The sequence below is a fragment of the Papilio xuthus genome, unplaced genomic scaffold (assembly GCF_000836235.2).
Source record: "Papilio xuthus unplaced genomic scaffold, Pxut_1.1 DF825017.1, whole genome shotgun sequence".
In the NCBI taxonomy this organism is placed as follows: domain Eukaryota; kingdom Metazoa; phylum Arthropoda; class Insecta; order Lepidoptera; family Papilionidae; genus Papilio; species Papilio xuthus.
Window position 1 is genome coordinate 4,513,226 of NW_013533632.1, and position 25,931 is coordinate 4,539,156.

The window sequence follows — 25,931 nt, forward strand, 5'->3', positions numbered from 1 at the left end:
ATTCACTAGATCATACAAAGTTATAAAGTTGTATTTATATTTAACTATTTAAAAATTAATAACAGACAGCATAGACAAATTTTTCTTACATGATTCTATTTATTCTATTCATGAGTATTGTGAATGTTGGAAGATTAACTTGTACTTATATCGATACGGTTAAGTAAATCTGCTCTGAAACCTCATTTTATCATTATTATACTTGGAGCTTATAACTCAGTCATCACATCGTTTCAACATGTAGAATCTATTTAAGATTTTATGTGCCGGAGATTTGCAAGGTGATGTTTCCGGCGATGACGTATTTATTTTATCGTCGATTATCTCACTAAGGTGCAAGCGCCTTTTCAATGTTTCGTCCTTATCAACGCTAGGACATTGTGTTTTATTTACTAATAAGTGGGGGAAAAGTTCTCTCGGGGAGCTGTGTACAGATGAAGACATTGGTTGGGATGGCGCTGTATTATTAGAAGCGAGATTGGGTGATGCTATGTATGATGGCTCACATCTGTACACGTTATGAACTGCATTCGCCACAAAACTTTTCACTTCGGGTAACGCTGGTAGCTCTTCAGGTTCACTTGAAGGATAATCGCCAGCCCTTGAAAGATTCTTTTCTATTTGTATTCTGCCTTGAGGTTCTTGCGCGGCATAGCTGGATCTATTGCCTAAATATTTACCTTTTCGTCTTGCCCTGGCTTTAGCAATATCAGCAGCGCTCTTTGATCCGTATAAATGAAGATTTTGGTCGATGTAATTACAAACTGCTGCGGCTTCTTCCTCCGGTGACAAATGAGCATCTCGAAAGAAGCCGTATCCATTACGCAAATCATTTATACCTTCGATCATCAACCATCCCAAAGTACCAAGAACTAATAATATGGTTGTGAAAATTGCTAGTATTGTTGTAGCATCCGGCTCTGCCAGCTTGTACTGGAGCTCTCCTATAACACCGTAGGTCACAATATTGCGTGTTCTCTTCATTGTATGCGCACGACAAGTATAGAAACCCCTATGGTAGTTTGGCGCTGTAGCGATGAGTCTCAGTACTTTACCGTCATCAACAGCTTTTGCTGAATTTTTCTCTAATATACTATTAATAGCATTATCCAAGTAAAACCACCAGGCCTTGTTAGGTGTTCGTTTAATTCTGGCGTGTAAACATGTCAGATTTAAACTATTACTTATCCCCCAGCTAGTTTCATAATAGAAACCAGATATGCTCGATGTTCGAGAGGACAGCTGTATTTTATTATCTTTTATTCGTTCCACTCCAAAACTATGAAGATCTATAAATTTGTTATTCACTTTTAAAGAGGCTATAATACCTGAATACGATGTTACCTCTTCGCTGTTAACATTTTTATATTCAAGCGGTATATTCCCGATAAAAAATTCATCGTAACACAAAATATATGTAGTATTATTTATAATATTGCTTAAACTATTGTTCTGCTTTATATTAGATACATTTTGATTTGGTCGTATCGAAAAAAATGGGTAAACACTATGTCTTTTGTTAGTTGTAGAGAATGTTAGCAAGACATGGAGCCGTTCCGATGCATTTATAATAGTTTCAATGGTCCCGCTTTCACTTTGCTTCGATAACATAATATCTAACCATTGGTCAGGTAAACATTCTGTTGAACTGGTAGTCTCCGAACGAAAGCCTCGTAAAGATAACTTTATTTTCAGTCTAGTATTAGTTAAAGCTATACAAAGCCAATCATCGTCCTGGATTCCTGGAAGAAATAGTATAATTCCCACGTCTTTCTTGGGTTTCAGAGTTAGTTGCAAATTCCATTCGTTTTGATCATCGAAGCAAGGTAATCTTAAGTATTGATCGTTTTCCAGATAGAGAAAAGCTTCTTCTATATTTGCCTTTTCATAAGCTATATTTGAAGCAGAAGTGGGGACAAAGTCGGACCTAGTCAATCTATTACGATTAACCATCATGACTAAAGGTATAAAATTTACAATTAGTTCTTGAATGACTCCGTGAAATTTTTCACCAATAGTAATAAATGTCATTTCATCTGTTAACTCTGGATCACAAGGAAACATTCCATGTATGGGCATTTGAGCATCGTTTATTCTAAGGGAAATACTCTCTTTATTGACAGTGATCATAGCAGAATGCCAAGCGGCCGGCTCCAAAACGAAAGTTGAACAGACGCGAAGGGGACTGCATGACTGTGACAATCCTCTGGCATCCAAACATATATACCACTTTTGTAGGCTTAGTCTTACCAGAGGATGAGATATATCTCCTCGTCTTATGAGTGTACCGTGAGGAGAAAGTGGCATAAAGCGAATAAAAGAATGAAATAATGTTGACCGTTTCTGCAGAAAATCATATTGTATAAAAGAATCTCCATTAAATAAAGCGACGACGTGTGAAAATACATCGCAAGGCATCTGGTGACAAGGACCTTCCTCAAATTTAGGACCTACACAATTCGAACCTCCAGATGGCATTGGCCGAGTGCATGACCGAGTTCTGAAACGCCTACCAGCTCCGCATGTTTGTGAGCATGGACCCCATATGCCCCAGCCCGACCACCCCCCATCTAATAGGCATTCCTTGTTTTTACAAACTTCCATTTGAGCATGTTGACCTCTACAATGTGTACCCCATTTAGCTGAAATATGGGGCTTTTGTTTCTCAATGCATACCCTTCTTCTGCGTCTTACACCAATACCACAGTTTTCGGAACAGGACGACCATTCACCCCATTTGCTCCAATTACCTCCTGTATTTTCTCCTGTGTAAGTATCATCGATAGCACATTGATCGCCTTCACAGTCTTCAAATTGTAGAGGATTTCCAAGACATATTAGCCGATCGTCGGACGGTGGCGGAGTATCGCATTTTCTAACTCTCCAGTGAAAGCCTTTCCCGCAAAGTGAGCCACACGCTGACCAAGCTCCCCATGGACCCCATTCTCCCACTACGGGACATCCTACATTATGTTTAACGCATTGCAGAGCATTCCATATAATTTCAGGGTTTAGCTGCCATGTATTGTCTTCGGCTAAAGCACTTTCAATGTCATAAAACGTGCATTCAACTTGAAGACATCGCTTCATTATGCTTGGTACTGTTTCTAATTGTCGCATAGCATCGGTTCTAATGGAATCTCCATTTAAACATTTTCTAAAATCATCCACTACACAGTTTGTTAGATAACAAGATTCGATTTGTTCATCGGGCCCACTACATGGTATGCCTTCTCTGGATGTTGGTGGATTATTGCATTCTCTTGTCCTTTTTCTATATCCTACATCGTCGCAAGTTCCGTGACAGTTGGACCACGAGGACCAAGGCGACCAACCTCCATCCACCGGACACTCCGGTTCTGATATAACACCTAATGCACATTCAAGTCGCCAAACAGCCTGTTGTTCTTGGGCATGGGGCTTTTTATTTACCACTTTTTGGATACAATAAATCAGTAGAAAACAGAAACAATAATATTTCCTGTTATTTACGTAAAACATATTTTGACATATAAAATATTTGCTCTAACTTGTCAATAAGGTTATGAAATATAACCTTCTTGTTGTAATAAATTATGCTGTGTCTACCATAATATTACAATTTATATTTGTTTATTTTCATATAATAGTACATATATGAAAATAAATAAATATAAATTGTAGATTATAGAATACATTTTCTTATTTTCATATATAGTAATATCCAGTTATCAAGGAGATTATGAATAAAAAACAGACATTGATCTGTTATGTAGCTTACATTCATCTTTTCGCCCGTCCCACCTAATGATTTATTCATTCAGCATAAATTGTAATATTTGAAACATGAACAGTAGAATGTCTATATATATACTTTGATACATGTCTACTATAATGTTTAATCCTTTGCAATCAAGTTTCAACCCAGCCCAGTTTTTAACCTAAAACCAACACAAATCGCATTTCATCCAATTAGATGAGTGTATGAACATTTTATTCCATACCTGTGCAAAACAGATAAAGTATTTGCTTGTAGCAGGCGCACACACATGCCTATCAGTAGCACTCAACAGTTGACCTTAGACTCTTGGATTCTATAAATAAAGTAAATCACTTATTTAGTTATCATTATTATAGTTTAATGTTTGCCACTCTGCCACATTGAGTAATTAATGATCACTAATGTAGACTGATTTTGATGAGAAAGGCTTACATAAGGGACAGAATCAATAACAGTCATCAGTTTCATATTTTTAGGTTTTTGTAATGAAGAAAAGAGTAATGTGTAGTTACACAGATTAATTTATTTATTATAATATAATATGCAGACACTTTTTGACTAAATATATGGTGACAAACAAGTACATATTTGCTTATAATGCTACAAATTTATCTAGCCCAGTGAGATCAGGAAGCCAAGATACGGCAAGACAGCTGCTTTTGTTTCATTTTTACCACCCGGCCAGAAAGTTTGTGGTACTATAAATGTGTTGCTCTGCTTGTCCTCCTTGTTGTTACTGCATATTATTAGTGCCTTCACTACATAAAACTTTTATGCTTTTGTTGACTATCAAAGGGCTCTTGCTTCGAATTGAGTTGATCCCCACTTGCTGCATTTGGCATAAGTGAGAGTGGCGCAGCATGAGAATGATGTTGGCCCTGGGACATGGCGGCAAGAGCTGGCTGGGGTTCGCTCATATTCAATTCTTCGTTGAACACCATGCAGAATTCGTCCACCTTCTGTATATCTCCAAATTTTCCAGAGTACAAGGTAAGGGAGCAACGCCACAGAGCCGCATAACCACGAGTAAGTCGTACTATGTCTCCCGGCTGCAGTAAGGCACCGGCTTCATCCCATACAGAAAAATTGATCATGGCCGTTGGATCCGCAACTCGCAATATACGAATTTCATGTCCCTGTTTCGTTAATATAGGTGGACCCACCTCCAATACAATGAAAACGGAGTTGATATTCCTCATGCCAGCTTTTATGTCTTTTATTTGAACATAATCTGTTGCACTCATTTTCACTAATTTCAACAAGTACTAGGTCCTGTAGCAAATATCAAACCAAATATTGATTTTTCCTTCGCAGTATATAATCAATATAAATACACAACTGCTGTATATCCGCATCCGGTTTGACCACTCTACGGATCCATAGACTAAAAAAGGGATATAGAGGATTACAGACTCCTTTTCCTTTACTTTTTCCGTTGGAATTAAATCAGGTACGCAAACACGGAAAGTCCATTTTTGCAGAGGGTTTGAACGTTTATTACAAAACTTTACCCAAAAGCAAAAGACGAATTTATAATTATCGCTTAAAATTTATCGTAACAAGTTTTAGTCTTTGAAAGAACTAATCTATGAATCCGTCAAATGTCAAAATGGAAATCCAAATAAGATATGACCTAAAGGGTCTATGTTACCATGTCATAAAATAAAAAAAAAATCAAAATGAAAAAAAAAAGTGAATCGAAAAAAATTAAAGAAGTATAAAAATAAAAGTACAAACTGTACACTGACTGACAGACTCTGTTATTTTCCGCGAAGATCAAAAAATGGAAGCTCCATTCCTTTTTTGCTAGTACCAGGATCAGTACTGTGTACAAGAAATATCCGCAGTAAAAAGATCCATTCATCGCGGTTGTACTAGTAATCAGCAATCCCTGCTACTCCGTCGTAAGAACGGGCGAGGCTCGACTGCCAACAATAGGCACCTAGCTCCTCTACCGACATCTTGTCTTTCCGATAAATCTATGCCATTCCGGAAATACCATTAAACAAACATCTTTGTAATATTATTAAAATTATAACTGATTATTACAACTTTAGATGAATTATATATTTACATAGTTTTGCAATACTCACAAAGTTTTTCATTTTTTTAACAGGTATAATGAGGCATGAGATAATGAGTGAAAAAACAGCTTAAAATAAATGATAAAACTCATAGTTTTTTTTTATTATTAAAAAGATTTTAATTAACCATTTTATTTCAAAAGTTATATTTGTTAATTAAAATATTGAATATATTTAAGCAGAATCACAGTTTACAATTAGTTATCAATCACAACAATTAACAAGCTTTTTAAATATTTTTTACAAGACAAAACATTGAAATTATCTTATACTTATCATTTCAAAACAAAATAACATTTAATAAATTAACACCCAATTTTGGGGGTGGTTGTATGCAAAGAATATAGGACAATGCAAAAGTAAAGAGTAAGCATTAGCATCTATGTTAGAAGATACAGAAATCCACTGTTGTAACCAATCCTTCATATCTTGATTGGCTAAGTTTCTAGTGTTCAATCCTCGTATATGACATGCATTTTTTAGTGCTTCCGTAGTTAGTACATCAACTCCGCCTTCTCTCTCAATTGCTCTGTCCATTTGTAACAACAAGAAAGCTCTGTATTTAAGTTTTTTTCTTCTGAACAAACTTCTTCGTATGCCAAGCATTTTAAGTAAATGTCCCTGAAAAATAAATGACTTGAGAATCAACAGCGCTAATAATAAGTCAATAATTTACTTATTAGCAGTACTTCTTTTATTATAAAGTCTTAAAAACAAAAAATCTTACCATATGTGTATAAGACAAATATGCTAAGTGGTACGGTTTTTTACAGAACAATTCTTTACATGCCAATACTTCATTGACTGATGGATGAACTCCAGATCCGAGTAATGCTAAAACTCTCCTCCAATTTTCTTTCACTTCACTATCAGGTATAAGTTCTAATTTAGCCTGAAGACATCGAAGAATTGGGCGATTATAACGAAGTCTTTCTTTCAAATCTTCTACATTGAATTCTGCCCGTTGTTGTATAGACCAGAAATGAGAGCTAAGCAACTTTTTTGGTTTCATTAAACTGTAAAAACAAACATTTATCAAAATGTGAAGGAACAACATGTTTATCTTTTAATGTGCTGATGCTGATTTGACTTGTAGCCAATTTATGTAATAAATGTAGATGTAAATAAACAATTGTGTATTAGCCAATAAAAGTGAAAACAACATGTAAACAACTATGTAATTGTTTTCCTTAGTAAAAAGTACACCTTAAAAATAGTAATGTGTAATTATGTGAGTTAATGAAGCAAGATGCAAACATATGAATGAACAAAAAAATGTACAAAAATAACTTACGCTAGTGGAAATATTATGTAATTTCCAAATGGTAAAGCTGAAAGTATTAACACAGGGGCTATCCGCCACATGTCCGAAGGCATTTTCACAAATAACTCTATTTCTTCGCGTGTCATATTGGAGAATCCTTGGTCTTTTGTTATCTTTAGCCTAAGTGAAATATAGGTTTTTAAATCACTTAAGAAATCTTTGATACCTATACTAAATACCCTGTACATGTGTATAGCTGTTGGAAATCTATCTTGTAATAATTTTTTATAATTTTTGACATAGTTGATATATCTTTGTACAATATAAGTGCGTATTTTATCCTTTTCACTCTTGAACGCTGTTGTATGTTTTAGTCGTTCGTTCGTTAGATGTCTAAAATAAATTATACAAATAAAATTAATAAAAATAACAGTATTTAGAAATTAAATTTCAAAAAACTAAGAAAATAAATACCTGTTTAAATTGATTAATTGAACTTTAGTAGTTATAACCGAAGAACGATTGCATTGTGATATTAACCTAGAAACCGATATCATTCTATGGATAATCATATTGTATTAAATAAGTGTTTTCTAACGAACTAACGATTATAAAACATCTTGTGATATTGCGCCTCTTAATTCCGGTGACTGACAAGTGACAGTGATGACAATGTCAATTAGATTTATACTTTACAAATGACAATTTTAAACATGACATGACATTTCTGTAATCGTTGGATTATAGTAAATACACAGAGTATTTTCTAATCAATGTTATTTGTGGCGATTATGAACTGAATTAATAACAATATTACAGACTTTACTTGACTTTACTCCATATTACCGGCTAATGTCTACTTAATCTTTTTTTTTACTTTTTGTATGTTTGAACGAGGAAAGGAATACGAGAAAATAGGGTTATGATCTTGAATTTTATGCGAAATATTTGTTTCAAGCATTGACATAATGCTATATAGTTCAGTAACGCCCTTCTGTGAATGTAAAAGAGTATCACTACATCTTTTTCGAATTGTTCCTGATATGTACTGATCTGCTTTGCGTGGATAAGTCTTTGCTTGGAAATTATAGCTTTTGCTTCGTTTCCACTTTAACCCACTTGTTAATTTTATTGACTTTATAGTTAATCTATCTTTTTATTACTTGGATTTATCACCACAAATTTTCTTTCTAAATTCTTCTAAAAGTCGTCCATGTTGCAGCTCCTAAGAATTGGAAACAAATAACCTGTGCGTGTTCAGTCACTTTATAAGGCTGTGTCGGTTTGGCAATACTTATAGTAATGATATTTGATTCTTTAAACTCCGTGTTCTTACTATAAAGCGAAATAAAGCGTTATTGAAAATAACTAATTAAGGGAAGTCTCAACAATGAAAATTACTTTTTATATGCTTTGAAAAGATTGTAACTGTTAAGTCAGTTTGAGACCAAACTTTTTCTATTATTGTGACACTGTGGTGACTTGACATGACATATGCAATTCGCTACATCGCGATACACGCATGGAATCCTCTTGATGAAACTTCACATCTACAATCGTTGCTAAAAATGTCTATCTCATTAGTTCATCAAGCTGCCTCGCTGTATTCATCTGATGCCAACGTATAGACGTCTTATTATCTTAGCAGCAAGAGGTCAATAAGTGGTTTAAATCAGTGATAACCTTGAGACTTGCGTGATAGTCTTTGACATAAAACCTGAATCACCTAGAGTTAATTTGACATAAAATAACGGAGCGATTTCCGTAAGACATTTTTCTATTACTAAAAATATTTTCTATGTTTGTGAATCATAATCCGTTTGTTTTCTAATGTTTTTTTTCCTTATTAATTTAACAGTAGTATGGAATGCAAAGCTGCGTGTCAAGCTTGCAGTAAGTGTATCAGTCTAAGGAATGATCTCGATTTAAGGAATTTGGACATGAAGCATAAACATTACAAAAATGAAATGCTTAGTATTAATAAGGTATTTATCTTGTCTTGATCTCCATATCAAGAAAATCAACATCATGTACAATAAACAGAGTCATTCACAAGTGGTACACTTAGATTTTTATCTATTTAGGAGTTTGGAGCGAAACTATATATAATATGTAACTTTGAAGCTGTAAAACTTGCTTTAGCTTCCAAACTCATTCCTAATCTACTGGACCGATTTTAATAAAACTTCTGAAAACGTCGAAGAAGGATGTGCCCGTTAAAAACTTCGATAGTACGGATATTATAGGAAGATAACTAAAACACATTTGTTTTTGTGGAACAGGAACATGGCAGAAGTTATCTGAGTGTAACTGGATACGGTAACGTGAAGACATGTGAATTAACTAACAAAACGAGTATGTACACTGTATTCCTTCCACCCGCCAATTAAAAACACACAGATCTAAAAACGGGTTTATAAAAGTTTTAGATATATTAAATTAATGATTAAAATTTCGCTTCTAGATCAATATCCACCAAAATGTGCATTATGCAAATTAATATTGCCACAAATCCGGAACCTTGTGAGAGATATAAGTATAATTAATATACAAGATATTCCTGGCATTTGCAATCATTGTAAAAATATAAATTCCACGCTTCAATGTGAAAGATGCGACTATATTTTAAGAAGTTACATGCAAGAAAAAGAATGTTATGTTGATCATTGTAATAAAGAATGCCATGAAGTTATAGCTCGAATTAAGACTTTGTTATCTGAGTTCGAAAAACACGAAGAACTCATGAAATTCAAATCCTTATCCTTGGATAAACTTTTAAAATTCTTGAAGCCTTTAAAAAAACCAGTAAATGTCCAGCAAAAAGAAACGCAAGCAACAGACGGCGGTATACAAGCGGGGGCTCAAGGTTTTAAAAGTAGCTGTGTTTGTGAAGATTTGTTAAAGAAGTTACAAGAGAAATTGGCGACATCTGATTATAAAAATTATGGCAAATCTTTTATAGATGGCAAAACACCGTCGCATGAAATATCTCATGAACCATTTGAGAAAACAAATAACATTGAAAACAAACAAAATTATCGAAAATCGTTTGTTGGCAAAAGCAAAATACCATCACGTGACATATCTCTTGACCAAGTAGAGAGAACAAAAAACATTGAAAAGAAACATAAGTATAGAAGTTCGTTTATTGATAGAAAAGTACCATCACAACCCATAACTCATGAATGGTTAGATAAAACTAAAAAACATGAAAGAAAACAGAAAAAGGAAGAAGTAACTAAAATGAAAGACAATAAAGAAGCTGGTGATTTGAACAAAAGAGATAAACATGAGTTTAAAAACAAAGTAAAAAAATCCGAAAAAAAACTAAAAGAGGGTGTAATAAACAAATTGAAAGATAATAAAGAAGGCTTTGGTTTGACTCATAAAGACAAACGCAAACCTGAGTTTAAGAAAACACTCGCAAAGAATGAAATAGAGCAATCTAAGCGAGATAAGAAAACAAGAAATAAAAAGCAATCGGATAACCTAAAGGAAAATAAATATGAAATTGATGCAAAAAAAATAAAAGTACAGAATAAGTCCCTTGATCAATTAGAGAAAATGATAAATCAACAAAAGAAGCGTAAGCGGGATCAACAATATAATATAAAAAAATTTAAAATACCGGAAATTGGTGATTTGCCGCCACTGCCAGTCAAAAAATTTAAAGAGCTTACGTCTGAGGACTCTGGAAGTATTATAGAATGTGAACATTCTGATAAAGATTTTACAGAAATGATAGAAGGAAATATTATTGTACGTTACAAACGTGGTCAGAGTCGTGTTGAACCCAAAACTAAAAAGCCTTTGTTTTTCAATGTTACTCACGACTTTGGTGACGAAAGTTTGTCTGATATGAAATTAAGATCACCGGTACATTCAAAAACCAAATCCTTATATAAAAAGGTAAATCAATTGTGCTTTCAAAATTGTTTTTGTTATAGTCACAAGTACTACATAATATTAAATTTGTTATAGGATGAACTGTTTGGTAAGTACCGACTTTCCAACAGAAAGTTCATCGAAAATGGTTGGACCGTTCTGCCTACTTTGACGTTTGTTCGTAGGGTACGTTCTCATATTAATGTTATTCTATATTCAAAATATAATATATGTATGTAGATAGTTTTGAATTGTAACGATTTCTCATTATTAAATGATCATTTTAAGGTAAACATCTATAAAATGATTCCTTCGAGCCCTAAATTAGATTGGCTACGGAGTCATAAGAACGAAGATCTAATATTTTATGAGACCGGCGAGGTACTGGCAGAAGTATATGATAACGGTTCATTCAAGTGGTTTTACAGGGATGGAAACGTAGCTTTGGATTTTGTAGACGTTTTTGGTGAGAATATTATACAAGATCTGCTATCAGGTTTTACTTATTCTTACGCGCTACAGTCTACCCTTAATTAAGCACGATGTTTTACAAATGTTTTAAACAAATCAAATTCGAAGAGAAGGATACTGATAGAGGACATTAATACATAAATAATTTTTGAATTTTTTTGATATCTCTATGTATCTCTAACCTGAATATCCATGGGTGAATTAGAGGCGACTGCTAACTACAGCCTGTACATGGCGAACGTAAATTTTGTCTCAAAACTGCATCGCTTAACTGATCGCTTGAATATGCCGAGTGCATTGTGCGTGTATAGTCGCTCTATTTTAAATTTTTCTCAAGTGGAATAATTGTTTTCCCAGACAATGAAACGAATGCAACAAAAGAGTTTGTTGTTTATGATGAAGTTACAAAAAACAAAAGAAGATGTGAAGATAAGATACAAACATTGGCTAGTTTTGACGATACAGGACATGGAGTTGTTTATGATCGTTTTGGATGCACAAGGTCAGTAGACATTGTGAAATTAAGCATTTTTTCCAAACTTTGTAAGAAAGCTAAGAGATTTATTATTTATTATAAACAGTCTTTAGATAACATTCTCAAATGTTTTTACTTCCGTACCTCTTTTTATTTTCTTTGGCGGTAATATCATCACAATTCTAATTGATTTATAGTAATTATTGGTGTATCTTATATACTTGTATACTTACGTCAGAGTGCAGTTTATACTCATATTTTGTTACATTGCATATAAATAAGATAAACATTATGGGTTTTAACAGGATTAAATATAATCAAGACGAAGGTGTACTTTTTGATAGTCACATTGCGTCACCATGTCATTGGAAATGGAATGCCCTTAACGAACCCCCGAAAATTCAGGTTGAGCATATATTTGAATTTCTGGAACCCTTAGACCCCTACATCGAGAATTTAGAAGACGAGGCTGAAATTAGCCTAAAAGACGCGGAAAAACGCTCGCTGCCATGTTCACAAATAAAAATCTCTAACGAATATGAGGATGAGAGAAGAGAAATAGAATTAAATAACGTCATCAGAGAAAAGTCAATGAAAATATTGATGAACTATAAGCCATTTGAAATAAGGTCAAAGATTTTTAAATTAAATGACCACTTTTCTTTAAGACTGCTTGGTCAATCTAAAATATATATTTTGTTTAGAGACGGTAAAATATGTCTTAAGCTCAATGTGGGAATGACACTTATTAGCAACGAAGTATTAGATATAAGAGCCGTGGATAACGACACAATAAATACGCAAGAAAAAAAACTGAAAAATAATAAAGACACTGATTTTAAGGGACCTAATAGTTCTCTATCTTAGGCAATATATTTATATAAGGCACAACATCGTTTCTATTTCGATTTTTTTTAATTAGTAAGTCTGTTTAACTTCTAAGAAAAGTTTTAAGTTACCACTTGTTTTTTTTTCATCTTGTGTTTTCGTTATATACTCAGTCTTTTTAACTGCGCGCGCTATATCAAATAAATTATGTTTTACAATATGAAAATGTATAATTTTTGCTTGTGTCATTGAGGTAAAATTTTCTACTTTATGCCGTAATAGAATCTAGTCGATGTTTTTACGAATCGGGTGAAAGGTTGGGAATTTCTTGACTGTACTATTATGTACACAATTTGAGTTAATTGGAGTTACTTACACGTCTTGGTTTATAAGATTTCTTGACTAGTGTTATCATTTTTCCATTGCGATTACCGTATTAGCTGTATAATATTGCCTGTAATTGATGAATTAAAAGGAATAAAATATCTTTTGAATGCATTTTTAATCTATTAATCAAAATTACACAACATCTACATAGGAAATATTTATGGTAAATGTCTTGATGATAGTTCAATAAATATTCTATGAGAAATTTCTCTAAATTTACTTGGAAAAATTTCTAATCCATATATACTTTGTTTAACCAGAAATAAGGATAAGCGCAGGTCGTTCCCAATGTTCTGACGGTAAAGTTTTAGTAGAAGTTTGTAAAATACCGGACCAAAGTTTCCTTCCTAAAAACTACTTCTAAACAAGAATGCCATCAGCTCTACTTCCTATATAATGAAAATTAGCAATATTAGAGTATACAATTACACTCATTATTATACAAAGAAAATACAGCAAAAATGACTAGAATTCTCTAAATGCATAAAAGCATACATTAAGCGAGTAGATAATCTATTATGCGTTAATTCCATTGATCTGCTTAGCTTGTTGGTCGCTAGTACAAGACAAATGACGTCACGGTCGTTTACGACTCCTCCCTGGCCCTCAAGAAGTAAGTAAGAAGGTCGATCGGCAGCGGAAACACGATGGTCGAATTCTTTTCAGCCGAAATGGTGTTCAGAGTCTAGAAGTAAAGTAATTAATGTTAAATAAACGATCGCGTAGATTAAGTTTCATATTCACATTTTATGAAAAATTCAATTTCAGAAAAAAGTCATTGAAAGCTTTGTAAAAATGTTTAGTAGGTGATTTTCTCCAAATATGGCTAACAAAAGCATGCATTACGTCAGAATTAACGATAAAGTTATCAAGATTGGGGAGGAACAAAAGCTGTCCATACTTATTTTATTTGCCATCTATGTTGAAATAAGACGGAGTGGAGAGGTGTATACTCACATTTCCAGCATTAACCACTGTAGTCTATAACGGTTAAAATTAACTCACTTGCAAGTAGCGCAGTTGCAGAGCGGCAGGGCTGTCACCGATCACTTCGGAAGCCTCGCGAAGTGCTCGGGAAGCCTTCTGTTCTCCCTCAGCAGCAATAACCTTGGCTCGAGCCTCGCGAGCTGCCTCGGCTTCAGCTGCCATCGCACGTTGCAGTTGTACCGGTAGGCGGACGTCCTTACTGTATGAAACACTCTTTACGTTTTGTGGTAAAAGGTCAAATGTCCTGACATCGAGGTCGTAATGTGACACTAGTCAAGCGGTCATTTTGTGCAGCAGCTGTAATAGCTGGACGGCGGATTTAAAAAAATGTTATATTATGAATTGATTTTAGTTTTTTAGTACTGAGTTCAATAGGATTTCAAATTCTATTAGCCTTATGTTGCTATAGAAACATTCAAGGTTTCGGTCAATTTAATAATTATTTTCGAACTTCCTTAATACTTAGTTCTTTTTCAATGTCTATAATTTGTTTAACATTACGTCGCCAATGTCCTAGTTCTCACGCCGTAAACTATGGTTACGTGGTCAATCGATACTGAGACGTGATAGTTTACAATTAAAATTGAATTTGTAATAAACTTAATGAACAGAAGTGTTCATGAAAATAATATGTTTAATATCACATTTTATCAAAGGTCACGGGAATTTTGTAAATGACGCAGATGGTTCACTGTTACGTTTTAATATTTTATGCAATATCTGATGTTTTAGTTTTCATGCATTAGTTTAGCTTGTTTGAAATTTCATTTATTTATGGGATTCGAATGTTGAGCTGAAACTGTGGGACTATTAACATAAAATTTATTCGCTTAATATATATTTTTTAATGTAAAAATAAATAAATTAATAAATACTTACATTTCAACACGTTCGACCTTGATGCCCCAAGCTTCGGTAGCTTCGTCTAGAGCGAGTTGCATGTTTCCAGAAATAGTTTCCCTCTCACTTAGTATTTCATGCAGAGGTCTGGTGCCCATGGTGTTACGAAGGGTAGTCTGGGCTAGGAGACGTGTGGAATGATGAGCGTTCTCCACGTTAGCGATAGAGATGGTAGCGTTATGGACCCGGTAGTACACCACAGCATCCACGGATACGGTCACCGAGTCTTTAGTCAGCACCTGTGTCATCAAGTTGACATTTATACAACTTTATTAGCTTTTTTGTAATAAGCCCCTTGAAATCACAGTTAAAAATAAAACGTTTTACAAGTTTTTTTTAGGATAATTAAGTGGCAAAAATGTATTTATCAATAATACCTCTTGCGGGGGTACATCGTAGGTAAGAGTCCGGAGGTCAACGCGGGCGTAGGTATCAATGCAGGGGAGTATGAAGAAGATTCCTGCAATCAATCGATATCGTAATAATTTTAATCGAAATGTAAAAATTGACAAAGAACACACTCACACACAAGGGTTAACAGCAGACCCACAGCTCGAGTATTTTGACATGTAACTACTTTACTACCTATCATGGTAATAAGACTATAGATAACTTACCGGGGCCTTTGGCACCGCCAGAGAGTAAACGTCCAAGACGGAAGATCACAGCCCGTTCATATTCCTGTACCACCTGTATAAAATAAAGGAATTCGCTACAGCGTTTAAAAAAACAGCGTTTAAATAACAGCAAACGCTCTTAAGAAGTTGTAATGTTATTTCTTAATCTCTTAGATTTGTTAAATATTGTGATGCAGTCCACACTAATAATCGATAGCAGATATAAAGAATAATAATAATCATATATCAGATTAATTTCTTAGCATTAAAAGCATAAAAGCCTCAATTAACTGATAGTTATTGGACTCCGACATAAACTTAACATTTCCCAGATGTAATGAACAGCTTGAATATAAGAGCTAAAAGCATTGCTCCTTGAAATTACCGGAGTTGTTTGCAAGTATTTAATCGCATCGCTAGAGTCAACTCAAAGGAACTTAAATGCGCCTGCATGAACTTTGCAAGATTCAAATTTGTTTTCTTATCTATATTTTTAATATTATTTCACATTTTACTTATTTAGTAATATTTTCAAATACTGTCATTTAAAACATATGTGATTGTAGTACCGACTCAAAGTCTTTTGCGCTTTAATTTTAATTAAGCTTAATTTTATATGAAATACTAACAAATCAAAGACAACGTCCTATCGTTGTCTTTGATTTGTGTGACATTATGTTTTTGAACAAGAAACCCTTGGTATGTAAGCACTTTTGTTCTTTTTTATAGTAAAAGATAAAAAAAGAACAAACTTTTAAATATTCACAACACTGAACAGTTTGTAGTCCGATCCAAAAATAGATAAAACGTTATCCAAGCTCATGTTTGCACTGTCCACCCGGACGTTTCAGAGGATTCGGCACGATCTCGAATTTTCAATTTTATTTACACCGAAATATATTTTATGATAGTGTATCTGAATAAATCGATTGGACTAACCTCATAATTAAGTTTATTATTTTTCTGTATTTTGTGTTGGTGGTAGAAGGAGCATTAATTGATTTTAGATTTTTTTTAAATTTAAATATAAGAAAAACCTTAATTTTTTGCGGGAGTATTGGAAGAAAATTGATATCCAAATAGATTTGCGAATTCAATATTAAGAGGTTCTGTACTTGTTTATGACGACCATTTATAGTTTTTTTTTAAATACTTAAAACCACGTAAACTTTTAAATTGAAACCATCTAAACGATATTCCATGGGTTTCCAAGACCAAAATCTTACTAGTATTTTAAATACGAATGTTTAGATGGAAGGATGCTTGTTAGAAGGTATCTCCAGAATGGAGTCGCGGGCGACAACTAGTCTCTATACAAAACATATCATCATCCCTGTCATAATCTTTCACAACAAGTTTTATACGAGGAATATGGTCTAAGAAACCCACGAATAGAGATGTACTCCTTGTATTGTACAAAATCGATATTCGATAAGTTATTTAAAAAGTGCAGTTTACGTATATTCACAATCTATAAATAGTTCACTTGTTTGTGTTTCATGTTGACAGTGCAACGTTGTAACATTGAAAGCGCCCGACGTAGTCCTTCAATTCAACATGTTGTCAATATTGACGTGGCGAAGGTCTATAACGAGCAAACGAGAAAGCTGCCACTTGAATTCTTCAATATAGCGAAATGACCGTTGTCCATAGACACCTGAATTTGCAGATGTTTTGCCTACCTTTAATTGACAGAGTAGGGGACGCACAGCCAGAGCCTTTATTATATTGCGGCTCTCGACTGTAAGCGAAATGGGATCGCCCCTTTTCAACGGAACCCGTATTTAATTAACGTAGTGCTTTCACAACGAATGAAAACTAACAAAGTTTAGCACATCGAATGAACATTTTTTTTTTCAGGTTTGTACTTTTTATATTTATAGTTTTATTTTAAAGTTTTAATTAGTCGTTATGTGTGACCCTTAGTCTAGATTTCTGATACTAAATATTCACTTAGGGAGACTACTTAATGACTTGTGTGCCGTCTATATATTAGATAATACTGTCAAGAAGTTTATGTTGAGCAAGTATGTACGCGTATGACAACGTAGAAGACACCACAAACATTTTGTTTAGCAGCAGAAACTGTAAAAAAAGTTTTTATTCAGATGTTTCGGCAGTGGAAACGCACACTAAATACAATTTAACGAACAGAGGATATCGCTAATCTTACCAATCAGAAAACATTTGAACATATAACACTCATGATTCGAAAATAGAATATAATTTAATGTGGTTTAAAACGTCTTACACCGGAACGTTTAAATTCCATGAAAGGAGGGATTAATTCTATTTAAAATAGCAGCGAGCAAGTTTTCTGTTGTATACCGCCCTTGCTATTTGAGTTGTTTAATATCTCTGAGAGATAGTTACGACTGTAGATTCAATAAGAAGTACTAAATTATTATAGATTTATATAATGCGCTTCTGCCTACATCCGACGGTAAAAGGTACTATCACTTTCACGTATGTGTAAATAGAAAAAAAATGAGCAGTTGGAACTCCAATAACATTATTACGAAATAAAATAATTATTACCGTATAAAAGTATTTTGATATAGAAACCAAAGTAAAGAACAAGCTAAAGTAACGCAGGAAAAATGCCATTGGCTAGCGCAAGCGTTTTAAAAAATTCCTGAAATTTTGTAAAAAATATCGTTTGTTAAAAATTCTGTAATTTATGAATACATTTGTTCAATATAATTGTTATTGACAAGACTACAGAATTAAACTCGCGAATGCATTTTCAATGTCAAAAAAAAACAGAAAATCATTTTTACTATAACTTACCTTGAAGCAGACGAAGAGAGAAAACGGCATTGTGAAGATGACGAGCACCCAAGATAAGAACACCAGAATCTTACCGCAAGTCTTCGACTCGCTATCCGTATCTTCATTGGCTAAAAACAATAAAGAATATCAAATTTCTTTTTAAACTTTAAAATTTTTAAATTTAACATAACATAAATTAACACACACTTGATGCAATGGTCGGATATAAATGTTGACGACTAGTCATCTCTAAAACGGTACTCATCTTGAAGCAACGAAAAATCAAGTTATGCTCTTCTAAGTAACGGCTGGTCCGCGCGTTACCTAGCCGAGGAATGATTCCTGAATGACGCCAGAGCCACCTAGGGCTGGCACCGCGGACTTGTTTAATATTCATATGGGAATTCAAAGGTGACAAATAGTACACGTAGCATGTTAACAAACAAGGCTTTTTATAATAATAGTACGTATTAAAATTAAAGTTCTACTCACTGTTTGGTTCGTTGAGGACCATTGTGGTTGAATCTGAATAACGAGCCATTATGGATTTAGCTTAATATGGACGTTCGCGCGATTCCACGGTAAGGGTGGCACTGATGCGAGTCTGTGGTTGACAAAGACTATAAGGGCTGTTAACTATTCTGAGTACATGAAGTTTTCATTTGATAATTATTGGGTAATAGTTTGCATAGCGTTTTCCTGTGACCTACTTAACAATTTTTCATAACAGCTATACTTTTCATCGAATCGAAGAAAACGTGGTAATTTATCAATCAAAGTATACAAAAAGTAGAATAATTATAAAATAGTAGTAGAAGAGTAAATTGGAAAATTATTTCTTTTTATAATTTTTAGGGTGCAAACCTTCACCGATATAGTCACAACATCCTAACAAAATTTCGACAGCTTCACCTCTTTAGGAATATGTGGAGGTCAAATAACATAGATTTTAAGAAAGCTTATTAAGATTTAATTAAAAAAAATTATTATATACTTTTATTACTTAGGGTTGTCAAATTATATTAAAAAAGATATTTAAATATAAAACACATTTAATAAAAAATCTTTAAATAACATTATTGGTGCAAGGCTGCTGGATATAGTTCAAACAGAATCCTCTGTTACCAACATCAACGGGAGCTTCTACTCCGTCCGTGTGGAACCAGAGACGAAAAGGCTTCACTGTACCTACAAAAAAAAACATGAAGTCGTATATTAATGTAGCTCGGTTAATGTACCGAGTTCATATAAATATTAATATATAGAGAAAAGTTTTATTGTTTAGTTTTGTCCTCTGAACTTTTTAACAAAATTTCAATAATATCGGCAAAGACGATAAACATACCAAGAAAAATTTCAAATATCATTCAGATCTGTTCAGTTGTCCTGGAGTTACGTAGTAACATCCATCCAAATAATCACATTTATATTGATGTGAGATATATTATTTAAGATATTTATACATAGATTATTAGATATATCGCGGAATTAAAAACAAATCTGATAATAACTATGGCCTACATTCGGCATTCGAGGACAGTGTTGCTGGCCAACAGAAGGAGCAATGAAAGAGTTTTTAAATCGTTTCAGTACTTTCGGAGCCTACTAAATGCAGCATACAAATCTTTCCTCTTTAAAACATTGGTATAGACAGAGATGTAACAAGTCTCTGGAAATATTTTACACATTAAGCAAAAAGTTTTAAAATGTCAATTGCAAAAATTGTTAAGTTGTATGACATATAATCCACGAACCTACGTATAGAGTTTGTTTATAACAAACATACTATTTTACATGTGTTTGCCAAGGAGCTAAGGCTCTTTACATAATGAGATGGCTCCTAGTACAAGTTCCTGAAGCCCTTTAGCGCGTTGATGTCTCCGCACACACTTTCGTTATCCTTAAGACATACACTTCACTTCTTAAGTAGTTATGATATTGAGGTTTTTCATATTTTCAGGATAGTTGCATGTTTATTAAACTTTAACTACGTAGCTACATCGCCGTATATACTTGAGATATTGTAGCTGATGTCAAAATTTTACTGTTGAGCGTAGGCAGTGCTACGCTACTCGTAGCTACGATGACTACGGTAGTAAATAACACATAACGTCACAGTGCTACGTTCTTTTTTTAATTTCAATAAATCTAATATTGTTTATGCTCTCTATATTTAACGTGGAGATTATCTAATTTATGAACCTAACGTATTAATAATGTGTTTGCCCATAAATATTACAATTTTCTTATAAAGCATTACTATCTCATCTCACTTCAAAGATAATTGCCGTAACTAATAATTGCCGTAATTTGTTACTCAAAATGTTAAACATCAGTCACCTTAACAAGATAAATTGTTGAAAAATTTAAAAAATATAAATTTTTGTTTAACTGTTACTAAGCCATTTTTGTGATCGAAGCAATTATATGTAGACCAGGTCGTAAAAACCCAAGAGTATAGTTTTAATTACTATTAAGTCCTCTAGGTCACTATCAATTAACCGTGAAATGTATGTTATCTTTATATGTTAATTATAATGGCCTTAATAAATATATTGTATATGCAAAATAAATTGAACTAGTAATTTGAACTACAAATAAATGGTTGCATGTCCCATATTGTTTGGGGATTTAAACTTAATTTTAAAAAGCTTTGAAAATATTATAGCATTTTATAATACATTTAAATCAGAAAGGTAATGTTGTATAATTAGGTATTTATATTTAATAGTAATAATATAATTAAACCCTTTCTGATTTATAGGTAATGGTGTTTAATAATTATTGTAAATCTAACTGCTACAGTTAGAGAGGCGGAATGGATTGTTAAGTAGTTGCTCAGTGTAGATCATCATGATCATCATTTCACTGTACGTCTCCATTGAGGGGCTCGGAGCCTGCCCTAAGGTGTGACAGAGCGTAGCTACTGCGTACTACATCTACTACAAGTGACGCAATTTAAAAGTTTTAGTGAGGAATTAAGCAAAACGTATTTAGCTGTTTACCCAATTAACATTTCGATATGAGATGTGATAATTGAAGAATTAAACTCAAATGTTAACTGAACGTTATGGCATTTTTACAAACTTGACTTTTGTGTTTCAAAACATCAATACTTTGTTCACATTTGATAACGACACACCTCTGTCCTTGACTAATATGACACTCGATGGACTAAACAACACGTGGACAGGTTTAACGTCGATATTGAAAGCACTTGACTAAATTAAACGACAACTAATAAAGGGATGTCTACAGCTGTTTCGAGTTTTCATTATTTGTAAGATACATACTTAAGACGGTTGCCGATTGCATTGATAGATCAGCTGAGAAAGTTCCTCCGCAAATTCTGTCCGTGCACAAGGCCTGTGCTGGCTGTAATCGGCCAACGTTGGCAGCGCATGGGACAAGCAGCCAATCATTGGCGCAATTGTTTGGCCCAGCCCCTGATCCTATCATGGAGTTCACTGGCGTGTTACTGTTGCCGCTAAGGGTAAAGGCACGCGAACGATTGTTGACTGAAAATAAAGATTTATTAATATGCTTTTTTATTTATGTATTTAGGCTGATGGTGATTGGTATTAAGATTTAAATTTTATAATTTTAAAAATTAAATAAAAATGAATCCAACACCTGGATCAGGGCAAGCTGTGTATTGAATGCCGCAAAAGTTTCTTTCCGTTCGAACACAGATGCCATAGTCTTGGTTGCTGAGCTGCAGTCCCGAAGCGGGGTCGTAGTTGAAGGATCGCAGTTGTCCGGACACACCTGTATAGTACTGAAGGCAGCCTTCGTCGGCTGACAGTTGCGTACAAATATTAGTACTTACATAATTTTTAAACATGATAACATGTAACGTATTAAAGCGGATTTTATTAGAAGACTATCCGTTTGAAAATAGTTGAGTTATCGAGCAATAAGCATACTTAATAAATTGACTGGAAACCCAATAGGTTTATCGACTAATATAATACCATTCCCCAATAACTATTTCGGAATAGAAGGCGTATACATTCTAAATGAAAGATATAGAAATACAAAATCTCTGCGTAGCTCCTTTGTCATTGGTGTGAGTCTATAATTTATTAATCTTGCCCAAAAGTTTTGCCGATGCCCTTATGACGTAACGCGTTAACTAACAGTTCTTAGCAGGTGTACTCGGTGTGTTAGAAGGAAGGGGAGACATCGGCAAATCTTCAGCGCGCAGCTAATACCTTTATATATAGTGTTACAAGGTATTTGTGTCACTTTGACTTTCCAGATTCTCTCGAGTGAGTTGCCACTTGTGACAAATGTTAACTTCACTGGATTAGTGGTCCCAATACCAGCATCGATGTACACTGCAATTAATTATAATATTTTCTATTATCAAATACAAGGCTAGATGTACACAATAAAAATATACTTTGGATTATAAAAATGTAGATACGAAACGATGGTGATGTAACAGTTTTTAGAACTATTAGTGGGTCTTTAAAATGGGTGTGAAAATAATTACAACTACATATCCAACTCATGTAACTTTATTCAAATTGGTAGAGCTGATTTGAATTACCCATTCGACCTATTAGAGAATACCACCAAAGAAAAAAAGGTAATAGAAATTTGACATCATATTTAGAGCATTCTGCAAATATGAGTTGTATACGAAAGAGAATCAATCCTTTGAATATAGCTTAAAAACGGCACCAACTAAGTAGCTATTTTGCTAAGTGACTCTCAGACAAACAAGTCAGGTCACGACACAGGGGACAACTCCAAGATCGCTATACACACGTCCCGCGTGCTGCGACCCGATTGTAAGAATGTCAGTGTGAAAAAAGTAGTCTTATTGAATATCAGACTTTCAGTGGAAAGTTAGATACAGGTTCTATTTCTTTGTCTTCTTTAATCCTAATAAGCAAATAATATCAAGTCGTACAAAACATTGGCATACATTGATTTTAATATTATTTTTTCCATTATTTAAAATACAAACTGCGTTTCAAGAGAATGTAATTAATATTCCAATTCACAAGACAGTGTAAACAGCTACGAGATCACGTGTCCATTTCAGCGTTATGAAACTGTTAATTAAAACGCAACCCATAAACAATCTACGTTCGTTCGCAAATAATTGACCTGTCTGCACGATAATTGACTTTCTTTGTGAAAATAATAAGCAATTTTCAGTCGCCTGTTGTTGACAAACGTATTAGTTCAAAATTATTTAATAGTCCACCACATATTTACGAGTGTAAACATTGTTATTAATAAATAAAATATAAGGACTAACTTGGGTTGGTATGCAGAGGTTAGTAGTATAATTTAGAAACGTTCAAAGGCTAATCCAACACAGCAAAAAACGAAAAGATAAGGTGGCAGAGCATGCTCCTAATTAGGTGTTAATCATGAAGGTTTGGCAATTGTTGAGACTACTATGTTTTGATAGATTTCATTAGATATTGATAATTAAATGTTGCTGTATTTTGAGGGCTATCTTTTTAGTTTTAGGAACGTGAGTAGAATAAAAATACTTAACTGTGACTTCCCTGGTTGACCCCACAAATTGCAGGTACAGGGTTACCACCAGAGACCATGAATTGGTCCTGGTTGCAAACGTTATTCATTGGTTCGGGTCCAGCAATTGTGAAACGATTAAAATCTAATCTGTAGTTATGATACAGAAAAAGTAATGATTAGTTTCTAAATTTTTAAAGGAAATTATATCACAAGAATTATAGGCCGTTTGTAGATCTTTAGTGCTTATATAAGTTAATCAATGATTTGGTTCTTCCAAGGTAACGAATTAAATTTGTCGTCTGCTCAAATACGCACCCACCAAGGGGTTCAAGCTTACTCTAAATTAGAGCATCTTGGCCTTTGTCATAAGTCAAGATGCTCTAATTTAGAGTAAGCTTGAAGGCCAATATAAATACAAAATAGATATTTACCTTATCTGACATACTTCCGGATGTGATTTGATGATTGTTAGTTCACACGAACCTATACCATTATAAGGCGAAGGATACCCGGAGTTGACGAAGTAAGTGCCGTTTTCTGAAGTGCTGCTGCCGCAGGACGTCATAACTGTAGTATAAAACATGTTACTTAAACGCAAACTATTGCCAAATTCCCTTTGAAACAAATATTTAAGTTGATTAACGCTTTGTTTAAGAATTTATTACAAACATAACTTTAGCCAGCGAATTCGACATCGCAGAATTAAAAATAAAACCGTGTTAAGTAAGCTTTGTGCTTTTCCATTCTACGCTCTGAGTCGTTTTGGAGATAACTTCTAACATACATCCATATAAACTTTCGCATTTATAATATTAGTAAGGTAAATTTACTTTTACTTCAACGAAATATATTAATAATGTACTCACAAATACAACAAAGACCAAATCCATTAGCGCAGTATCCGTTAGCCGAGCCCCCCCTCGAGGAACATTCTCTAGCTGTCATACAAGTGCCATTGTCACCTGATGCGCCGGCGCATCCGCCATTAGGAAAAGTTACCACAGTGAACAAAGATAAAACTGTTGAAATATAAATTATATGAATCAAAAATTGGATTCGAACATCCGATTGAAAATGGACGTCTTCGTATCCAGGACTATTGTACCAGGGCTGCAGGAATGTAGAAGATTTTTTTAAAATAAAAGAACTATTTATTATTTTTTACTCTTTTTAAATATAAAATATTGTAAATGTAACAAAATACCCTGCGATTAAATTATACATCACAGTGTAGAAGATCTTTTATCGACTGTAATTGAAACATAAGGTCAGATCTGTAATTAGATTGCTAGATATTTTTTTAGGAATGTAATTAAGGAAAGGTACAGAAGAGCTTATTGAAATGTAAATTACATTTGAGTGAAGCTATTTTACTAGTGGTAAAATTAAATGGTTTGTTTTTGTATTTTAAACTCACATCTACTCTCTTTCTGTACTGGTTGCCATATACTGTGTTCAAATTTTTGTGTATCTTGTTGGCTTTTTGTGAAACTTCTGTTCCTTGTTAACCTTGTGGTGGGACGTCTTCTCATCATCGTCTTCGTGGTCACACCCTCATTTGTGGTCTGGTTGCAAAAGCAAAACTTTAGTAATATAAAAAAAGTTAAAAATAATTTTAATTCCATACTCGAAGATGATGAAAAGTAAAACTTTGTGAGCACAATGTGAAAATGAAATGTCGAATCATATGCTATCTAAATTTATAATATTTCTACGGGAAGGGGAACAATAGTGTTAAATTTCTCTCGTTATTGCGCACTGGTGACAATGAACGCTTTACTCGTCATTTCTATAAACGTTTGTTGGTACATTTCTACTCTGTGCAGTCATTGGAATGTGACGGAGATAAATTTCGCTATTTAAATTGTGTTTTAATATTTTAGCAAGCGTTGCATTCGCGAGAGACTATTTTTAAAACTGCTAATATTTTGAATAAATTGTTTTTTTCTTTTTAATGTGTATTATTAATCTGGAGCAATTCGAAATAAATCAAATCTAA

General features: G+C 33.7%; 6 protein-coding genes across 6 annotated transcripts; 1 reads left to right on the forward strand and 5 right to left on the reverse strand.

Annotated features, from left to right (window-relative positions):
* Positions 1 to 46: 46 nt before the first annotated feature.
* On the reverse strand, positions 47 to 3,512 carry LOC106126428 (uncharacterized). The gene has a single exon (XM_013324092.1). It carries the CDS (start codon positions 3,499 to 3,501, stop codon positions 217 to 219), a length of 3,285 nt encoding a protein of 1,094 aa, XP_013179546.1. The 5' UTR covers positions 3,502 to 3,512; the 3' UTR covers positions 47 to 216.
* Positions 3,513 to 4,263: 751 nt separating this feature from the next.
* Positions 4,264 to 5,067, reverse strand: LOC106126159 (SOSS complex subunit B homolog). The gene has a single exon (NM_001312118.1). It carries the CDS (start codon positions 5,002 to 5,004, stop codon positions 4,519 to 4,521), a length of 486 nt encoding a protein of 161 aa, NP_001299047.1. The 5' UTR covers positions 5,005 to 5,067; the 3' UTR covers positions 4,264 to 4,518.
* Positions 5,068 to 6,028: 961 nt separating this feature from the next.
* Positions 6,029 to 7,798, reverse strand: LOC106126140 (LETM1 domain-containing protein 1). The gene is made up of 4 exons (XM_013323621.1): positions 7,583 to 7,798; positions 7,139 to 7,501; positions 6,572 to 6,860; positions 6,029 to 6,465 (listed from the first exon to the last, which is right to left on the reverse strand). Exons 1-4 carry the CDS (start codon positions 7,678 to 7,680, stop codon positions 6,142 to 6,144), a joined length of 1,074 nt encoding a protein of 357 aa, XP_013179075.1. The 5' UTR covers positions 7,681 to 7,798; the 3' UTR covers positions 6,029 to 6,141.
* An 829-nt stretch (positions 7,799 to 8,627) lies between these two features.
* On the forward strand, positions 8,628 to 13,214 carry LOC106126495 (uncharacterized). The gene is made up of 8 exons (XM_013324201.1): positions 8,628 to 8,872; positions 8,967 to 9,093; positions 9,391 to 9,463; positions 9,573 to 11,017; positions 11,090 to 11,179; positions 11,282 to 11,459; positions 11,822 to 11,966; positions 12,245 to 13,214. Exons 2-8 carry the CDS (start codon positions 8,971 to 8,973, stop codon positions 12,804 to 12,806), a joined length of 2,616 nt encoding a protein of 871 aa, XP_013179655.1. The 5' UTR covers positions 8,628 to 8,872; positions 8,967 to 8,970; the 3' UTR covers positions 12,807 to 13,214.
* A 395-nt stretch (positions 13,215 to 13,609) lies between these two features.
* LOC106126104 (stomatin-2) lies at positions 13,610 to 18,695 on the reverse strand. Its single transcript, XM_013323568.1, has 7 exons — positions 18,638 to 18,695; positions 18,449 to 18,558; positions 15,659 to 15,731; positions 15,419 to 15,501; positions 15,021 to 15,280; positions 14,160 to 14,340; positions 13,610 to 13,839 (listed from the first exon to the last, which is right to left on the reverse strand). Exons 1-7 carry the CDS (start codon positions 18,693 to 18,695, stop codon positions 13,741 to 13,743), a joined length of 864 nt encoding a protein of 287 aa, XP_013179022.1. The 3' UTR covers positions 13,610 to 13,740.
* An 801-nt stretch (positions 18,696 to 19,496) lies between these two features.
* Positions 19,497 to 25,467, reverse strand: LOC106126105 (uncharacterized). The gene is made up of 8 exons (XM_013323569.1): positions 25,350 to 25,467; positions 24,799 to 24,951; positions 24,364 to 24,499; positions 23,952 to 24,079; positions 22,645 to 22,770; positions 22,064 to 22,228; positions 21,724 to 21,948; positions 19,497 to 19,618 (listed from the first exon to the last, which is right to left on the reverse strand). Exons 1-8 carry the CDS (start codon positions 25,465 to 25,467, stop codon positions 19,497 to 19,499), a joined length of 1,173 nt encoding a protein of 390 aa, XP_013179023.1.
* Between the last annotated feature and the right edge of the window lie 464 nt (positions 25,468 to 25,931).

Bases quoted from the DNA above. Each gene is read 5' to 3' on its own strand.
- LOC106126428 (XM_013324092.1), bottom strand. From the start codon at position 3,501: ATGTTTTACGTAAATAACAGGAAATATTATTGTTTCTGTTTTCTACTG.
- LOC106126159 (NM_001312118.1), bottom strand. From the start codon at position 5,004: ATGAGTGCAACAGATTATGTTCAAATAAAAGACATAAAAGCTGGCATG.
- LOC106126105 (XM_013323569.1), bottom strand. From the start codon at position 25,467: ATGATGAGAAGACGTCCCACCACAAGGTTAACAAGGAACAGAAGTTTC. The intron at 22,771-23,951 runs GTTAAGTATTTT...AATTAATTGCAG, and splicing joins GGTCAACCAGGGAAGTCACA to TGTACATCGATGCTGGTATT. The intron at 21,949-22,063 runs GTGTTGGATTCA...CTTTATTTTCAG, and splicing joins CACAGCTTGCCCTGATCCAG to TCAACAATCGTTCGCGTGCC.
- LOC106126140 (XM_013323621.1), bottom strand. From the start codon at position 7,680: ATGATTATCCATAGAATGATATCGGTTTCTAGGTTAATATCACAATGC. The intron at 7,502-7,582 runs GTATTTATTTTC...AATTTATTTTAG, and splicing joins CAATTAATCAATTTAAACAG to ACATCTAACGAACGAACGAC. The intron at 6,861-7,138 runs GTAAGTTATTTT...TTGTTTTTACAG, and splicing joins TACATAATATTTCCACTAGC to TTTAATGAAACCAAAAAAGT.
- LOC106126104 (XM_013323568.1), bottom strand. From the start codon at position 18,695: ATGAGTACCGTTTTAGAGATGACTAGTCGTCAACATTTATATCCGACC. The intron at 15,502-15,658 runs GTAAGTTATCTA...GATTGATTGCAG, and splicing joins TGGCGGTGCCAAAGGCCCCG to GAATCTTCTTCATACTCCCC. The intron at 14,341-15,020 runs GTAAGTATTTAT...TGTTTCATACAG, and splicing joins AAGGTCGAACGTGTTGAAAT to TAAGGACGTCCGCCTACCGG.
- LOC106126495 (XM_013324201.1), top strand. From the start codon at position 8,971: ATGGAATGCAAAGCTGCGTGTCAAGCTTGCAGTAAGTGTATCAGTCTA. The intron at 9,094-9,390 runs GTATTTATCTTG...TTTGTGGAACAG, and splicing joins AAATGCTTAGTATTAATAAG to GAACATGGCAGAAGTTATCT. The intron at 11,460-11,821 runs GTGAGAATATTA...TTGTTTTCCCAG, and splicing joins GGATTTTGTAGACGTTTTTG to ACAATGAAACGAATGCAACA.